We start from the raw sequence: 19,332 nt of genomic DNA on the forward strand, positions 1-19,332 counted from the left end.
ACTTTAAAAAACACTCATGTGACACAACTTTTGTTAATGTTTCACGGTGAATAATTATTTCCAATACAACATATTTTGGCTCAAACTCTAAATGGATCTGTCTCGATACAGCGTCTACATGTAAACACAATAGTACATGTCAATGTACCTTTCTCTATCAAAATGTAAAAATAATGATAAAAGTGCCATGTAATGAGAAAAAGATGACACGTTGATACTATTAACAAAAAACAAATACTTGTCTTTAAATGTATGGCTGTTTATCTGGAGCCTTTTTATTAGACATTACTATTTACATAATGACGTCACGTTCACACCCCAGTCCAACTTTGTTTTACCTAACATAATCAATAATCATGATTTCAAAATGTATAAAAAAAATAATCTTAATTATTATTTTGCCCATAATCGTGCAGCCCTATGTGTAAGACTAGATTTCATACATGAACACTATTTTTATCTACATGGACAAAAAGTGAAGTTACGTCTTATGGCCATCAGGTGCCAGCTTGCAAAATTTCTTGCAAGGTTTCTCATTGTATCCCATTGGGTTGAGTTTTTTCTTGCCCTGATGGGGGATCTGAGCCGAGGATGTTGTTGTGCAGCCCTTTGAGACACTTGTGCTTAAGGGCTATGTATATCCACTTTGATTGATTGATTGATTGAAAATTCTTACATTTGTTTTTATTTTTTGAATCCCTATCTTGCACAATTTTCACATTTATTGTATTTATTTATCTTCTACCATATTACTTTGTTTATGTTTGTGTTGCTTTCATATGCACATTACATTTCTACTTAAAGTCCATGAAACTGCATTTTTATCTACAATGTTATTTCCTGCAAAGGAAATAATTTTGAATGTGTTGTTTGTGTTTTTTTAAATACAACTTGGTTAAAAGATTTCAGTATAAGTACTTTTTGAAAATTTTGAGCACATTTGAAAATACCGCGATAATAATGATAACCGTGATAATTTTGGTCACAATGACTGGTAAGACATTTTCATACCGTGACATCCCTAGAATGGACATCAATGCGCTGAGGAAATTAGTCTGAGGAAATTAGTTACGGTATTGCTTAAAATTAAAAAACTAAGGTAAATATTGTTATGACACGACTGTTACTACATTTAAATAGACTTGCAGTGTGTATATAAAACATTGGAGGGTTTTGAAGTTGTTTTAGAGGGCGTTGAAAGCTACAATGCCAACTCCCATTAGCCGCATCTTGCAAGCTTTTTGTTTTATCATCTTTAGAATCCTAAAAGAAAAAAAAGACGTGTTATTGTCTCGCATAATGATTGTGAACAATAGGCAAAATTTCAAAAAAGTGCTGTTACCATTTAATTACCAGTTTAAATTTCTAGTTAATTCCTATTATCACTCAAAATGTAAAACAGGGTTGCAACATAGAGTATATCCACAATTACTCTGCAAAAAATACACATTATGCTCCTTCACTTAACGCAGTCACCCAAAAACACATTGAAAAGAGTGATTATCATTCAAATGCAATGCATATATGTCTGTATTTCCATGTATATGACTCACCCATCACTGCTAACATTCCATGCTACCTATGTAAACCTTTTGCATGCAAGTCACAAAGGAAAAACTTATAAATATTTGAGTCCTGTCAAAAAGTCCATTGTTGTTGTTTGGCGTAAATATAGTTTTGCTAGCAGACAGGACGAGGACGTGATATCAAGCCCAGTCAGCCATGTAGGTCAGAACTCTTACAGAGGTTTCTCCAAATGCCAATTCAACAGTGACTTTCTAACTCCATGCATGCTTTTATCTAAAAAAAAAAAGAAAAAAGAAATTGCATTAATTAAGTGCAGCATGCGTGCTTTAAGTCAGCCGACCAATTCCTAGATTTGGGGATAAGACACAGCTGAAAAGTCCCACTAATGGATTGCAGTCTCTCCAGTTAGAATCTCCAACCTCATGTATCTGCATAAGAGAGAGACATTCTTAGCAGTCCAAATTTGTGTCTAAAGTCCGCTTGGGCCTGCAGTAAAGCCTCCTCATCGATGTACACCACGGGCCTTCTGGTCGCGACCACGTACTGTACCTTCCTTAGGCTCCAGCCCAGCACATACATTAGCAGGCCGCATACAGCCGCCGTGGACCGGCCCACTCCTGCGTTACAGTGGATGTAGACTGTGTGACCGTTCTCTAGGAGGCCGTGAAGCAGGAAGACAGCCTGGGGAAGCATCCGGACGCGACCTACACGAGAGGATAGGAAGACATTAAAGTTTTATAAACAACATAGCAATTAGTTGATGGCAGCCAAGTTTTCAACCAATCCTGCTTAAATTATACATATGTGCTTGCCAGTCTCTTTAAGATGTGTACCAAATTTAGTAGTGATTTGTTTATTGCGCTTTTGACATATACACTTGCCCAAAACACAATTCAACACACATCAAATGGCCTTCCCCTCCACCATAAAAAAAACATAAGTCAAATAGGTACAGGCAAACATTGACATGAAGCCACAGACAACTGCACTCCTGAATGGCCCCAACACGGCGCAGCAATACACAAAAGCAAACAAAAGGCCCATCAATCATCCAGACTTCAATTACTTTTTAATCAGGGTTAAATTGGAGATCAGTCTCTTTTACAAAAGCACCCCATACTTCTTTAATGCCAGCCTATTTTCTACAATTTAAGGAAACAAAACATACCTCTAATCCAGCGGGTGTGGCAGGGAGGCGCTACACCCTTCCAATTTAGCACAATCTTCTAGCCAACAAAGTAGTAAATGCTACCAAGTTATTTTTTGCTCAATTCAATCTTTTTGTCAATTACCAAAGACAAAGTATTAAACATTTCAGTCTAATAACTTTACAGGAATGGACAGAGCCAAAACATATGTAATAAGTTAGCTGGAGGCTGTTGACACTGATTACATAATACCGATATTCCGTCATACAGCTTAGCCAGCCAGACCTTGGTATAACAGGTACAATGTATTAGCTTGCATTGAATAAGCACAAAATAGAAGACTTAAGAACTCTATTTAAAATATCTGTCCAGCTCTCCTCAGATAGGGTCACCCTCTCAAAGTGACTTAATTGAATTCAGAGACTCAGGGCGTAAATGAAAAATTTGATTGTAAATACAGTTAATTGATCCTTTTAAAGTTGGAAGTGGCGTCAACAAAGCATCTAAAACTGTGCTAGTCGGTAAGTTTAGGAACTTGGGGAAAGTATTTAGAACAAAACTGCGAATCTGTAGACACAGTATATAGAAAAAAGATATTGCTTAGGGAGTGAAAATGTATTACAAAGTTTCTGAAAAGAAGCAAAAGTGTTGTCAATGTTGTTTATCCCCAGATTTGACCACCTTAAGAAGGCACTATCAACAAAAGAGGGAGGGAAAGCATGATTAGCAGTGATGGGGGCAAGACTAGAAATAGTCTGTAGACCAAAATAGCGCTTAAACTGAATTCAAATCCTGGTCTTTACAATTTAGTTTTTCGTATAAGAGGAGGTAGATGAGGGAATAAGAGAGTGACCCAAAGATCTAAGAGAATCTGGTTTAGTTGAGTTTCCATAATCAGCCATAATGGAGGGAGATCAAATGCTTCATATTGCAGCCAATACTTCAGAATTGTAATGTTGGTGGCCCAGTGATAAAACCTAAAGATTTGTATTGCTAATCCTCGCAACAATTTGGGTCTTTGCAAATATTGTTTACGTAACCTGTGAGTCTTCTTATTCCAATTGAAATCCAACATTTGACTATTGTAGCGGTTGCTTTTGGACACAATTCACCACACCTGTTTACTTGACTTTGTTGTCATTATTCACTGCCATTGTTCTATTGTGCACATAACAATGTTGTTCTTGATTAACATTCATCTAAGCAGTTAAGAGAGTAATTTTGCATGGTCCTTTTAAGTGGCCATCAGAGATTTACCGAAAGGTGAGGGTTTGTTTTGATTGCCATTTTGGAGTCGCTGTATGTACAAGAGAACTACTGTTTTGTGTGATTAAACGGGGCACACGTTTGTGTGTCAAAGATAGCTCGCATTACTAACGCAACACTATCGAATGTGCGAAAGAAGGACTTAAGGAGAAATAATGTAATGCAGTGGAACAGATAAGAAAATTGGGGAAGTAAATTCATATTCATATAATTTCGTAGTGATTCTGTACAACACCTTAAGGTAACAGCAGGTGTTTTATAGACCGCATTAAGCAATGTGTGAGAAATTTAAGTCAAGATGACTTCTGGGCTCACTGGGTCAGTCATGCTGCAACAGAAAAAGCTCACAAAGTAGGAAGCGGGGAATGACTTGGCAAGATGGAGATTTTCATCTGAGTGTGTGTGTCTCAAATACTCGTCTTACCTTCAGTGCTCATGTCGGGCGTGGGCATCCACACGTACACAAGGCCGCAATCGTTGTACAAATGCATCATGGTGTCGACGGTCATGGCGTCCCCAAGGTTCCGCCTGCAGCCGTGAGAGTTGTTCATCACGTCCCCTTCTGTCTGGAAGTTCATCACTGCCGTGATGCCGAGGTCGTGCTTCATCTTGATAGTCACATGTTCGGCCAACCGAGGACAGCTGCCCAACCAAAGCCGCGGCAGCACTCTGCAAGCAATAATAAACATAGTATAAAGTTTAATTAAAACATACTTTTTGTGACCCACAGTATAATTTACGAACTGAATTACTTCTTAAAGGCCTACTGAAACCCACTACTACCGACCACGCAGTCTGATAGTTTATATATCAATGATGAAATCTTAACATTATAACACATGCCAATACGGCCGGGTTAACTTATAAAGTGACATTTTAAATTTGCCGCTAAACTTCCGGTTGGAAACGCCTCTGAGGATGACGTATGCGCGTGACGTAGCCCGGCGAACACGGGTATGCCTTCCACATTGAAGCCGATACGAAAAAGCTCTGTTTTCATTTCATAATTCCACAGTATTCTGAACATCTGTGTTCGTGAATCTGTTTCAATCATGTTCATTGCATTATGGAGAAGGAAGCCGAGCAAGCAAAGAAGAAAGTTGTCGGTGCGAAATGGACGTATTTTTCGAACGTAGTCAGCCACAACAGTACACAGCCGGCGCTTCTTTGTTTACATTCCCGAAAGATGCAGTCAAGATGGAAGAACTCGGATAACAGAGACTCTAACCAGGAGGACTTTTGATTTGGATACACAGACGCCTGTAGAGAACTGGGACAACACAGACTCTTACCAGGATTACTTTGATTTGGATGACAAAGACGCAGACGTGCTACTGTGAGTATGCAGCTTTGGCTTTTTTTTGCGTATGTACGTAACTTTTTTAAAATATATAAGCTTTATGAACCTTGGGTTAGGTGAACGGTCTTTTGGGCTGAGTGATTGTGTGTGTTGATCATGTGTTTGAATTGTATTGGCGTGTTCTATGGAGCTAGGAGCTAGCAGAGGAGCTAGGAGCTAGCATAACACGTACCGTACCGTACGTGCGCGTCACGTACGTAACTTTTTAAAAATATATAAGCTTTATGAACCTTGGGTTAGGTGAACGGTCTTTTGGGCTGAGTGATTGTGTGTGTTGATCAGGTGTTTGAATTGTATTGGCGTGTTCTATGGAGCTAGGAGCTAGCAGAGGAGCTAGGAGCTAGCATAACAAACACGCAGGTGTTATTATGCAGGATTAATTTGTGGCATATTAAATATAAGCCTGGTTGTGTTGTGGCTAATAGAGTATATATATGTCTTGTGTTTATTTACTGTTGTAGTCATTCCCAGCTGAATATCAGGTACCGTGAGTATGCAGCCTTGGCTGCTAAACATTCGATAACTTGACCGTATGTGCGCGTCACGTACGTAACTTTTTAAAAATATATAAGCTTTATGAACCTTGGGTTAGGTAAACGGTCTTTTGGGCTGAGTGATTGTGTGTGTTGATCAGGTGTTTGAATTGTATTGGCGTGTTCTATGGAGATAGGAGCTAGCAGAGGAGCTAGGAGCTAGCATAACAAACACGCAGGTGTTTTTATGCAGGATTAATTTGTGGCATATTAAATATAAGCCTGGTTGTGTTGTGGCATATGTCTTGTGTTTATTTACTGTTGTAGTCATTCCCAGCTGAATATCAGGTCACCCCCAGCTCTCACAGCATCTTCCCTATCTGAATAGCTTCAACTCCCCACTAGTCCTTCACTTGCACTTTACTCATCCACAAATCTTTCATCCTCGCTCAAATTAATGGGGAAATTCTCGCTTTCTCGGTCCGAATCTCTCTCACTTCATGCGGCCATCATTGTAAACAATAGGGAACTTTGCGTATATGTTCAACTGACTACGTCACGCTACTTCCGGTAGGTGCAAGCCTTTTTTTTATCAGATACCAAAAGTTGCAATCTTTATCGTCGTTGTTCTATACTAAATCCTTTCAGCAAAAATATGGCAATATCGCGAAATGATCAAGTATGACACATAGAATAGATCTGCTATCCCCGTTTAAATAAAAAAAATTCATTTCAGTAGGCCTTTAAAGGCCTACTGAAACCCACTACTACCGACCACTCAGTCAGATAGTTTATATATCAATGATGAAATCTTAACATTGCAACACATGCCAATACGGCCGGGTTAACTTATAAAGTGCAATTTTAAATTTCCCGGCAAACTTCCAGCTGAAAACGTTTCGATATGATGACGTTTGCGCGTGACGTCAACGGTTGAAGCGGAAGTATCCATTGAATCCAATACAAAAAGCTCTGTTTTCATCTCAAAATTCCACAGTATTCTGGACATCTGTGTTGGTGAATCTTTTGCAATTTGTTTAATGAACAATGGAGACTGCAAAGAAGAAAGTTGTAGGTGGGATCGGTGTAATTAGCGGCGGACTACAGCAACACAACCAGGAGGACTTTGAGAAGGATAGCAGACGCGCTAGCCACCGACCTCACCTTGACTTCCTCCGTCTCAGGGCCGCCGACTGCATCGGTGATCGGGTGAAGTCCTTCGTTGTACCGTCGATCGCTGGAACGCAGGTGAGCACGTGTCGTGATGAGCAGATGAGAGCTGGTGTAGGTGCAGAGCTAATGTTTTTAGCATAGCTCTGTCGAGGTTCCGTAGCTAAGTTAGCTTCAATAGCGTCGTTAGCAACAGCATTGCTAAGCTTCGCCAAGCTGGAAAGCATTAACCGTGTAGTTACATGTCCAGAGTTTGGTAGTATTGTTGATCTTCTGTCTATCCTTTCAGTCAGGGACTTATTTGTTTTGTTTCTATATGCAGTTAAGCCCGATGCTATCACGTTAGCGCAGTAGCTAAAGTGCTTCACCGATGTATTGTCGTGGAGATAAAAGTCACTGTGAATGTCCATTTCGCGTTCTCGACTCTCATTTTCAAGAGGATATAGTATCCCAGGTGGTTTAAAATACAAATCCGTGATCCACAATAGAAAAAGGAGAGAGTGTGGAATCCAATGAGCCCTTGTACCTAAGTTACGGTCAGAGCAAAAAAAGATACGTTCTGCACTGCACGCTAGTCCTTCACTTTCACGTTCCTCATCCACAAATCTTTCATCCTCGCTCAAATTAATGGGGTAATCGTCGCTTTCTCGATCAGAATCTCTCTCGCTGCTGTTGTAAACAATAGGAAAATGTGAGCAGCCCTTCCTCCGGTGTCGTCACGCTACTTCCGGTAGGGGCAAGGCTTTTTTTTATCAGAGACCAAAAGTTGCGAACTTTATCGTCGTTGTTCTATACTAAATCCTTTCAGCAAAAATATGGCAATATCGCGAAATGATCAAGTATGACACATAGAATGGATCTGCTATCCCCGTTTAAATAAAAACATTTCATTTCAGTAGGCTTTTAAGCAGGGATTGTACATAGAAAAGCTTGTATATTGAAACAAACTTCTCCTTAAGAAACAATGTAAACATTAATAATGGGTTCCAGCTTCTACAAAAGTCCATAGTTTAGTAAAGGTTTGAGTACAATATAAAGCACTACACTGTATCAAACAAACATAACAAGGGGGCGATGGATCAACAACATAATAACACCTGATCTGTCCTCATTTGAGTGTGTGTGCGATACGCACACACACTGTCACTAGCTCTGTGGTGCACTCACAATTTGAAATCACAAACTTCTTAAAATCTCTTTAACTTTAACAGCCAGGTCGCTGCAATGATTAGAAATAAAAAATAAAATACACTTTATCTTGTCGGTTAATATTATTGGTATGCAGCGGACAGGGGACGGGGGTGTTGACAATGCTGTGGATACTTCTTGCATGTTTCAAACCACACATCGCTTGACAATTTATTTATTTGGACTCATATTGAGCTAGCAAATATAGAAAAATGTTGTAAAAAGGTTAATAAAACCCCCTTAAAAGGCACAAAAAGTAGCCTAGCACAGTAGCTAACATCCGCACTGTGCTCTGATGACTGAATGAGCACTGGAGATCAATAAGCCCGCCCATACAAAATGGCTGCGCTGCGAGACAAACAATGGGTGGATGAAACGTTCGCACATAAAGACAACATTCATCCATCCGAAAGTTTGTACAATGAGGGTTTCCATACATCTAAGTTCAACTGTAGTCAGCGTATGTAGTAGTAGAAATATACTATACACTTAAAATGTGTCACCACACAGCCATTATTGTCTAAATAGCTGGCAACAGTATGAGTGCTGCCGCCAATTGAGGAGCAGCGGTTCATTGAGGGAAAAATTAATTTAGGGCTATATCCAATTTCACATTCTGGTAGTAATGTCCCTTGAGAAGATAAAATGTTGAGATGTAAAAGGTGTACACATTTTTGTGAGTGTTATTTAAATAATGACAGCACAACCCTCCAACCACCTGTTCACTGAATGTATTAGCGTGAGCGATGAAAGCAGCCTCCTGAGGTACTGCAGAGGCTAGTGTGTATGATCCACGGGGATACAGTAATGCAAGGTCTAGGCAACTAATCTCTCTCTCTCAGAGAACACACGGGTCCTCGACATAAGCCGTGTAGGATCCTCGGGCGCAAATTAAACGCTAACAGCATTAGCCAGGTCCTTGTTTCTTCTTCGGCAACTTAATGTGCCAAGTCACCGGTGGCTATCAGAAAGTGATTTCGATTTGGTTCAGTTTGCAAATTAACAAATCCGGTTTGACTCTTAATGGTGATTTATTTAACTGCCAGTACTGTCAACTTCACAAACAGATTGGCTGTTTTACATAATGGCCTCTAGAGCTGTAACAATTAGTTTTAACCACATTTCGATTCAATTCGATATTTGTAATCACCGATACAATTCAGGGACGATGTTTTGAACGATACAATCTGAAACCATTGAGTTAGAATTGATTCAGTAACTTTTTAGCAAAAAAAAAATCAACCAGTGTGACTTGTGAAATAAGTCCTGGATACTGGACAGTGGACACTGCAGGTGGAGTTTCCTATATTCCTGTTATTTCTTGTAAGGGAATTAGATATAAATGAATTATGGATACAAACAAGCAAGTCAACACCAATTAATGGCCAATACATTCACATCTTATTCGAATAAAGTGCAACCAACACTTTGGGTTAAATTAACAAGAGGAAACCTTTTCTGTTCTTAATTTCAAAATTAAAAAAATTATTCAAATAAATATTTAATATTCAATGAAATTAAACTACAGTAACCAACATTTTAACAGTAGATTTACCTGCTAAATAAAGTTCCCCAACCCAGTCATATCTTTATTCTGTTCTCCGCCTTGGCGTTACGAAGTGCGAAAGCATGTATGCCCCCTCACCCCTGTTGATGATGTCGGCCCATCGCTTCCTAATTTCCATAGCCTTCTTCATCCATCTCTTCTATTTATTTGTTTGTGATGAAATTACTGCTCCTTGACTGCCAGGTGTTGTGTTTCGCGTCATGGTGTTGTGTTCCGGAAGTCGGTGTGCTGCCGTAACTTGCTCCACTGTCACTTTCGTTGTGTCAATCATTTGTAGCTCAAAGTTGTGTTGCGGCTTTATATTATTGTGTTGTTTGTCTTTGTTGTGGAGTTTGCAGTCGTGCTGTAGCTGAAGGTTTTTGAGTTGTAATTTATGATGTTGTCTTGTGGCGTTTGTGTTTGTTATGACCTTTTTCGACGACCATAAGTATTAGCCATTTTTATTTTGATGACGCCACAGACGTTAAAAGATTTAACTTTAAACGTTCTTATCATTAAAAGTGTTAAAGGAGACATATGTAGTAATGTGGCCGGAAATGGTAGTGCAATCACGGTCAAAATTATGTAGTCTCCTCCCACTCTCCATGACTGAGGTTGCCAGATACGCAGCCGAATCCGAATCCTACTCCAAAGAACTTCAAATGGCAATCGACAAGGTTTCTCTTGTTTATGCTTCTTGCAAAGTTAAGTTAAAGTTAAAGTCCCAACGATGGTCACACACACTAGGTGTGGTGAAATGTGTCCTCTGCATTTGACCCATCCCCATGTTCACCCCCTGGGAGGTGAGGGGAGCAGTGAGCAGCAGCGGTGGCCGCGCCCGGGAATCATTTGGTGATTTAACCCCCAATTCCAACAATTGATGCTGAGCGTCAAGCAGGGAGGTAATAGCTCCCCTTTTTTTGTAGTCTTTGGTATGACTCTGCCGGGGTTTGAACTCACAACCTCCCAGTCTCGGGGCGGACACTCTAACCACAAGGCCACTGAGCTGGCTTGCAAGATGTTTACGAAGTAATTATGCCACATTTTACGAATGTCGATAAGCCAAATGTTACGCAGCAAAATTTTAGTCGGGAGTCGGGACAGATTGTTGGCATTACCCTGCTAAGATGTCTAGTTTGACCGCACGGACCACCATTGAAATATTTTATATATAATAATATATAATATATTATATATCACATAGGCCTACTTTGATGGCAAGCCAAGGTCAACAGTAAAATTACCACCACATTTCGTTCAGCATAACTCCATGTTATGCTGAACGAATAACATGAAGTTATAAAATAATAAGATCAATAAAACTTTTCTAAATAAAGGGGACCACAAAAAATGGCATTATTGGTTTTATTTTAACAAAAAAACTTAGGGTATATAAACGAATATTGGTACCATCACGCCAATATTTTGGTACCGGTTGGTAGATCACTTTCTACCAACCGGTATAGCTCGGTTGGTAGAGCGGCCGTGCCAGCAACTTGAGGGTTCCAGGTTCGATCCCAGCTTCCGCAATCCTAGTCACTGCTGTTGTGTCCTTGGGCAAGACGCTTTACCCACCTGCTCCCAGTGCAACCCACACTGGTTTAAATGTAACTTAGATATTGGGTTTCACGATGTAAAGCGCTTTGAGTCACTAGAGAAAAGCGCTATATAAATATAATTCACTTCACTTCATCCAACCTGATGCACTGCATTCTCTTCCATGTACGCACATCATGCGTGATGGTGCTTTGCTCCTAAAGTTAAAGTTAAAGCACCAATGATTGTCACACACACACTAGGTGTGGCGAAATTATTCTCTGCATTTGACCCATCACCCTTGATCACCCCCTGGGAGGTGAGGGGGACAGTGAGCAGCAGCGGTGGTAGTGATTTAACCCCAAATTCCAACCCTTGATGCTGAGTGCCAAGCAGCGAGGTAATGGGTCCCATTTTTATAGTCTTTGGTATGACTCGGCCGGGTTTTGAACTCACAACCTACCAATCTCAGGGCGGATACTCTAACCACTAAGCCACTGAGTAAGTACTAAGCATTCAAGGTCATAGACTGTATTGGACAATGTATTTCACATACGAAATGTCCATTTCCATTTATTACAAGTGATAGAAAACATAAACGCTTTACTTACCTATCAAGGAGGAAATTAGCAAGTTTGGCGTCAGAAGAAAAAATATTCTCCGCCTTCAATCGTCTCCATCTTTCAAAGGCAACCCCGATACAAATCCTCGTTTTGTTCCTGGCTTTGTCATGAATAAGTTGCGAATCTTAAAGGCCTACTGAAATGAGATTTTCATATTTAAAATCGGGGATATCAGATCCATTCTATGTGCCATACTTGATCATTTCGCGATATTGCCATATTTTTGCTGAAAGGATTTAGTAGAGAACATCGACGATAAAGTTCGCAACTTTTGGTCGCTGATAAAAAAGCCTTGCCTGTACCGGAAGTAGCGTGACGCCACAGGTTGAAGAGCTCCTCACATCTGCACATTGTTTACACCAGCAGCGAGAGGGATTCGGACCGAGAAAGAGACGTTTACCCCATTAATTTGAGCGAGGATGAAAGATTTGTGGATGAGGAAAGTGACAGTGAAGGATTAGAGTGCAGTGCAGGACGCCAGGGTGTATCTTTTTTCGCTCTGACCGTAACTTAGGTACAAGGGCTCATTGGATTCCACACTTTCTCCTTTTTCTATTGTGGATCACAGATTTGTATTTTAAACCACCTCGGATACTATATCCTCTTGAAAATGAGAGTCGAGAACGCGAAATGGACATTCACAGTGACTTTTATCTCCATGACAATACATCGGTGAAGCACTCTAGCTTCGCAGCTAACGTGATAGCATCGTGCTTAACTGCGGATAGAAACAGAAGAAACATGCCCCTGACTGGAAGGATAGACCGAAGATCAACAATACTATTATTACTTCTACTATCAGGAGACACAGAACCAAACCCTGGACCTGTAACCACACGGTTAATGCTGTCCAGCCTGGCGAAGCGTAGCAATGCTGTTGCTAACAATGCCATTGAAGCTAACTTAGCTACGGGACCTCAACAGAGCTATGCTAAAAACATTAGCTCTCCACCTACGCCAGCCCTCATCTGCTCATCACCACCCGTGCTCACCTGCGTTCCAGCGATCGACGGCGCGACGAAGGACTTCACCCGATCATCGGTGCGATAGCGTCTGCTATCCAACTCAAAAGTCCTCCTGGTTGTGTTGCTGCAGCCAGCCGCTAATACACCGATCGCACCTACAGCTTTCTTCTTTGCTGTCTCTATTATTCATTAAACAAATTGCAAAAGATTCACCAGATGTCCAGAATACTGTGGAATTTTGCGATGAAAACAGACGACTTAAACTGGCCACCGTGCTATTCCAAAATGTCTGCTTCAACCCGTGACGTCACGCGCAAACGTCATCATACCGAGAAGTTTTCAGCCGGATATTTCCCAGGAAATTTAAAATTGCACTTTATAAGTTAACCGGGCCGTATTGGCATGTGTTGCAATGTTAAGATTTCATCATTGATATATAAACTATCAGACTGCGTGGTCGGTAGTAGTGGGTTTCAGTAGGCCTTTAACGAGGCCTTTTTAGATTTACTAAGGTTTGACATGTTTAGTAACTTTACCAGTGGCAGTAGCTCGACAAAGATGACGGTGCGTAACTGGCAACCTGGATGTAACACACTCACAGACTTTCTAATTGGTCAAACGGTGGAGGGCGGGACATCGAAATTAAAACAATAACATTTCGGGGCTGTAAATCTAATTTTAAAATGAGCATATCCCGGCAGAACTTCTGTTATCAGTTATAGAGGTATTCGAAAAGAAAATGATTTATTAATGCCTTTTGACATATCAGGGCCATTTAACGATGACTTGACATGAAATTTGTACATATGGCACCTTTAAATCTCATATAAAGTCTGCCGTTCTTAAATCCAATTTTTTCCTTTTTCTTATATCGATAAAATCAATCGATTCCCTTTCAAAACAATCTTGGATTGATACCTACCTTACGGAAGGCAAACTTGCCAAGCACAGACCTATATATTTGATATTTAGGAATATCAATTAAACTATTGAAATATGAATCAATCGTTACACCCCTAATGGCCCAGGGGCAGCACTCTCTGGGGTGCGCCGCTAGGATGAGGGGGGAAAAAATGTCAATCTCCACAGCCATTGCCTTGTTGTGCACTGGGCTACTTACTGAATTTTACAAACCTACCGATTGGTCGAGACCAGAGAACAGGAAGGACTCCGAGGTTAGAGTCAGCGATGACAGAGGGAAAGAGCTATTACAACAATAATTGGATGGAGCAAGGTTCCAGTTGAAAGGACAGCTACTTAAAAACGCAGCCGCCCTCACAAGACACAGAAGCACCGTTATCTTTGACGGATTCAGCAGCAGATGATCGTCCTTCACGACCAACTATTGCCCAGTTCACTGTACTCACATTAGTACACTCCAAATGAAGCCAGCAGCAATTAGCTTAGCATTAAAAAAACACATTTACAGCTCGTGCGGTACCATTTATGCGGCAGTAAATCGCCCATGTAGCACTCGTTTAATACAATAATACAGTCTTATTTTTGTGGCTTCCAGGGGATATAGGCCAGATACTGTAAATAATTCGCTATGGTTCCTGGAGTCTCCCCCGGTTGCCTGGCAACCAGAGAGTGGTAAAGATCCTATTGCCTGTTTTTTTTCTTCTCAAATGTAAAACAATTTCAATGGACCCTCATGAGCAGCAATGATGAGAACTGCATAACTTGCACTGTCAGTTGGGCACTTTAGTTTGTAAATGTGCCTAATAACTGTTGCGTATGCATCTTCAAAGTTTACTTTCCAGAACTACACAAAGCAATTTTAACAGGCAAAACTAATGGGAAAAAAAGCTGTTTTTTTTTTTACGTCCCTCCACAATGCACTCGTGGCAGTTATTACGTGATATTGTATTACCTGGAGAAATGCATGGCATTCTGACCAGCCACGCTGAAGTAGAAGTCGGTGGTGTGCTTCATCTCGTCCGTGTGGCCCTCTTCCTCGATCCAGTGGCCGATGGGTTGGCAGTAGACGCCATCAACAACGTTCTGCTCGTCGTAATTGCATGTTCTGTCATGGTGGGGCCCATTACCTGCGTGGAGACAGTCAGATAAGGGTCTACAGTTGGGGACTCAAACTCCGTTTGAATGGGGGCCTTTATAAATAGTGTCTGTGTGAAGCTGTGCCGCATTAAGTACTGTGCAGATTTCAGAATTATGTATTAACCACGTTTGTTAACATCTACCCGGAGTTAGAGTGACTCTGAGCTATGTAAGTCATTATACATATACTACTGAATAGTGTTGTCCCGATACCAATATTTTGGTACCGGTACCAAAATGTATTTCGGTATTTTTTGATACTTTTCTAAATAAAGGGGACCACAAAAAATGGCATTATTGGTTTTATTTTAACAAAAAAACTTAGGGTACATTAAACATATGTTTCTTATTGCAATTTTGTCCTTAAATAAAATAGTGAACATACAAGACAACTTGTCTTTTAGTAGGAAGTAAGCAAACAAAGGCTCCTAATTTAGCTGCTGACATATGCAGTAACATATTGTGTCATTTATCATTCTATTATTTTGTCAAAATTATTAAGGACAAGTGGTAGAAAATTAATTCTTAATCTACTTGTTCATTTACTGTTAATATCTGCTTACTTTCTGTTTTAACATGTTCTATCTACACTTCTGTTAAAATGTAATAATCACTTATTCTTCTGTTGTTTGGATGCTTTACATTAGTTTTGGATGATACCACAAATGTGGGTATCAATCCGATACCAAGTCGTTACAGGATCATACATTGGTCATATTCAAAGTCCTCATGTGTCCAGGGACATATTTCCTGACTTTTTAAATATAATATAATTTTTTTTTTAAACAAAGATTTTGTGACGCTAAAAAATATTGATGTAATCATAGTAGTATCGACGAGATACGCTCCTGTACTTGGTATCATTACAGTGGATGTCAGGTGTAGATCCACCAATGGCGTTTGTTTACATTGTCACGCCAGTGAGCTACGGTGAGTAGTGAAGCATGTTTGGCTATTCCTCATCCTGCGGGGATGATACTTGTAAGAAACGTACTTTATTTGTCGCCATGGAGACAAGGATTAGTAATTTAGAAGTAGCTAAAACACTGCCAACTGCGGCTGGACGTTTGCCGCTAGCTAGCCATGTCTTAAAGCACCTCTTCCTGAGGGCGTTTGTGTTATAACTTCATCTTTATCGTTAGTTTTTAAGCCAAAATGTGTCCGTTCTCCCTTTTCTGTCTACACACTGTCTGCTTGTAAGTGCTCCGTGATTGTGTGCTGCCGAACATGCTCCTCTGCTCGTAAACCAGCAATGACATGACGTGACGACGACGGAAGGGCGGGGGATCGGTACGTTTCAGAGGTGGTATAGTACTGAATATGATTCATTAGTATCGCGGTACTATACCAATACCGGTATACCATACAACCCAACTACTGAATTTAAAAAACACTTATTATGAAACTGTTGAGTTCTCCATGAGACACTCCAGCTTGCTTAAAGGGAATTTGCTTTGTGTAGCCCAATGTGTATTTGTTTGTGTTCTTTCTAGAGGAATTCAAGATTGCCATAATAGATTTGACTATTAACCGCCCAGGGTGCACAGACCATAATTACAATAATGTATGAAGTTAACAGATCTATAAAGAGGTCATATTATGATTTTTTTCTTCATTTAAAACACATCCTTGTTGTCTACATAACATGTAATGGTGATGCTTTACTGTAAATGTTTGCATTGATCATGATTTACAGACTATCTTGAAGCTGCTTTGTGACTGTCTCTTCAGAATGCGCCATTTTGTAGGCAATCTTATTTACGTGCCAAAGTCCTCCAGATCAGACACCTTTTTAACTGCAACGCCAGCCGTGTTGTAGTTTTTAGCGCTTCCATATGGAGTCTACTGACAGATGTAAGTTAGAACTACACGCTACGTTTTGTTTGAATTGACAACAGCAGAGGATTTTAGCATGCATGTGCATGTAAGAGCCAGTCTGCACTACAACAAGAGGACAGAGAAAAAGAAGGACATTATTGACTACAACTTTGGAGTACAACTGAATAAAAATGGCCAAACCTATCCAGGTAAATCTCTACCATATATGAAGATAACTAAGGCAAAATATGTGACTAAATTTTCAAATTCCACACGGCTCTTTTGGAACAAATTTGGAAGGAGGCAAGATTGTTTTATAAATATCTCCGCCATGCTGTTTTGATTTTGATTTCAAACTTTCAGGACTCATGGAGATCCCAAATACACACAAAAACAGGTACCGTCACGTAAGAAAAGTTATTGTATATAGTTCTTACTATGAATGAGTAAACCATCTGCATTAAACAGAGAAGTCCACATTTTAGGATCCAGAGAATACGTTTTTGGAGGCCCACCAAATGTATTCTACTCTCTGAAGGGAGACTTACTGTGCCGTACTTTGAAAACCACTGGTTTACACAAATATGTTTGGGGATTAAGTTTTGGGGATGTGAGTGGGCGGCCGAGGGTTGCTTTGTTGGGTCTGCTCCTGTCTATGGCCATGCTCCCCCCACCCTAGCAGACGATGGCGTGAAACACCGCAGAGGCCACCACAGTGTATATGTTTTTGTTTTGTTTTTTTACTTTTGTATGTAGAAATGGCTTGTTGCGTCACCTCTGCTCTTTTAATGTCTTTAATGTCCTCTGTTATCTTCGATGTTTGATAAATCCCTCTTACACACATTATACACATTCTTCTCAACAAAAGACGAGAAATATAATCTTAGAGAAAAATGTAATTTAAAACATTTGTATGCACGTACAACACTTAAGACCTTCAGTATATCAGTATGTGGAATTAAATTATGGAATGGATTAAGCAAAGAAATCAAACAATGTACTAATATGATCCACTTCAAGAAACTCTTCAAACTTAAAGTGTTTACAAAGTACAAAGAAGAAGAACCATGATAAACATTGTGAATTTATCTCATCTATCCATTCATTTTCAAGATAATCTTACTTATCTCACCATATAAAATATAACTTACTTCACCAAGTATTATTTTTTTTTTTTTAATTGTTATTACTTATGGTGTATATTGTAAATAAATTGAGAACAGGAAGTGAACAAAAGTTTTAGCAACTGCTATGTAAAGGAAACGGGGTAGGATTAAATAAGCTCTGCTTCTTCTTACTCCCTTTCGAACATGTTGAATAGAGAAACTAGAAATTGTGATGTATCATGTTGAATGCATGCATGTTCCAAATAAACTCAAACTCATCTCAACATGTTTGTGTGCTATGGCTATGAGGTTTTTTCCCTTGGCCTAAGTCTGGACCTCCTTTCCAGCAGCCCAGTCTTAGACTGAATCCCCCCCCCCAGCGTTTACCTGTTTCTCACCTTTTTTGTGAGGGGCGCAGACCCCATTGGCAGACCCGTCAGCGATCCTGTTCTGTCTCCCTGTAATGTTTGTCTGCTCTTGAATGGGATTGTGCTGAAAATCTTAATTTCCCCTCGGGGATTATTAAAGTATTTCTGATTCTGATTAGTATATTTCGTGCTTTGACTTGCTGTAGCTTATAGCAAAACAGGACATTTTGGTCGTTCAGTTAACTTTTGTAAATAATAAAAATATGTTTGTAAATATGTTTTAATAACTTTGATATACTATTTTAACACTGTAATAATTGTTGGATTTCTAATTCTCTTTGTTTTCATTGACACGGTCAACGACAGTACTGTAGGTCTTATACTGCCATCACGTGGCTAAATTCTTCATTACATCATATTGAAACAAATATGGCGATTTAGTTTCTACTGTCGTATTCATTTAGTTTAAGAATAACACTCAAGTGTATATCCTAATGGCCCCATGGAGTGTGTGCATATAAATCGCAGTGTACCTTCCCAAATATACGCTCCCTCCGTCCTTTTGATGAACTTGAACCACAGTGTGTCTCTATAGGGGTCGTGCAGCAGCACGTCCCCGATCCAGAGGCACGGCTCCCGGGTAGAAACTGAGCTTCGACTCGCTTTCATCCGGACCGCTTTGCCCGGGTCCCATTGGCCCATTTCCTCACGGGAACCCAAAATAAACAGGTCGACATTCGTTGAGTCCGGAGTGAGAATGACACCGAATCGGAATAACATGGTTGTCATGTTGTGTCCTTATTATATCTTGTACCGCTTGTTCTGTTCTAAAATAAACCACATTATGTGTTGCCGGAAGTAAAGCCGGTGTAAGGGAACAGAGCAGTAGCTCCCTCTACTGGTATCTTTTAGAACTACAACACATTGTGAATACTAATGTAGTAAAATAATGATGGGCAAGATGTATTATTAACGAACTGGGACTTGAGTTTGAGTTTATTTGGAACATGCATGCATGCAACATAATACATCACAATTTCCAGTTTCTCTATTCAACATGTTCAAAAAGGAGTAGGAAGAAGCAGAGCTTATTTAAGCCTACTCCATTTCCTTTACATAGCAGTTGCTAAAACTTTTGTTCATTTCCTGTTCTCAATTTATTCACAATATACTCCATAAG

The 19,332-nt window shown here is 39.9% G+C and overlaps 1 protein-coding gene across 1 annotated transcript; it reads right to left on the minus strand.

Annotated features, from left to right (window-relative positions):
* Nucleotides 1-1,322: 1,322 nt before the first annotated feature.
* Nucleotides 1,323-19,032, minus strand: epm2a (EPM2A glucan phosphatase, laforin). Its single transcript, XM_062043508.1, has 4 exons — nucleotides 18,686-19,032; nucleotides 14,676-14,850; nucleotides 4,366-4,610; nucleotides 1,323-2,231 (listed from the first exon to the last, which is right to left on the minus strand). Exons 1-4 carry the CDS (start codon nucleotides 18,939-18,941, stop codon nucleotides 1,948-1,950), a joined length of 960 nt encoding a protein of 319 aa, XP_061899492.1. The 5' UTR covers nucleotides 18,942-19,032; the 3' UTR covers nucleotides 1,323-1,947.
* Between the last annotated feature and the right edge of the window lie 300 nt (nucleotides 19,033-19,332).

The sequence above is a fragment of the Entelurus aequoreus genome, linkage group LG04, assembly GCF_033978785.1.
Source record: "Entelurus aequoreus isolate RoL-2023_Sb linkage group LG04, RoL_Eaeq_v1.1, whole genome shotgun sequence".
NCBI lineage: Eukaryota > Metazoa > Chordata > Actinopteri > Syngnathiformes > Syngnathidae > Entelurus > Entelurus aequoreus.

Coding starts and splice junctions, on each gene's coding strand:
- epm2a (XM_062043508.1), bottom strand. CDS start 18,941: ATGACAACCATGTTATTCCGATTCGGTGTCATTCTCACTCCGGACTCA. Junction 14,851..18,685: donor GGGAGCGTATATTTGGGAAG/GTACACTGCGAT, acceptor GTCTCCACGCAG/GTAATGGGCCCCACCATGAC. Junction 2,232..4,365: donor GCCCGACATGAGCACTGAAG/GTAAGACGAGTA, acceptor CCTCTCGTGTAG/GTCGCGTCCGGATGCTTCCC.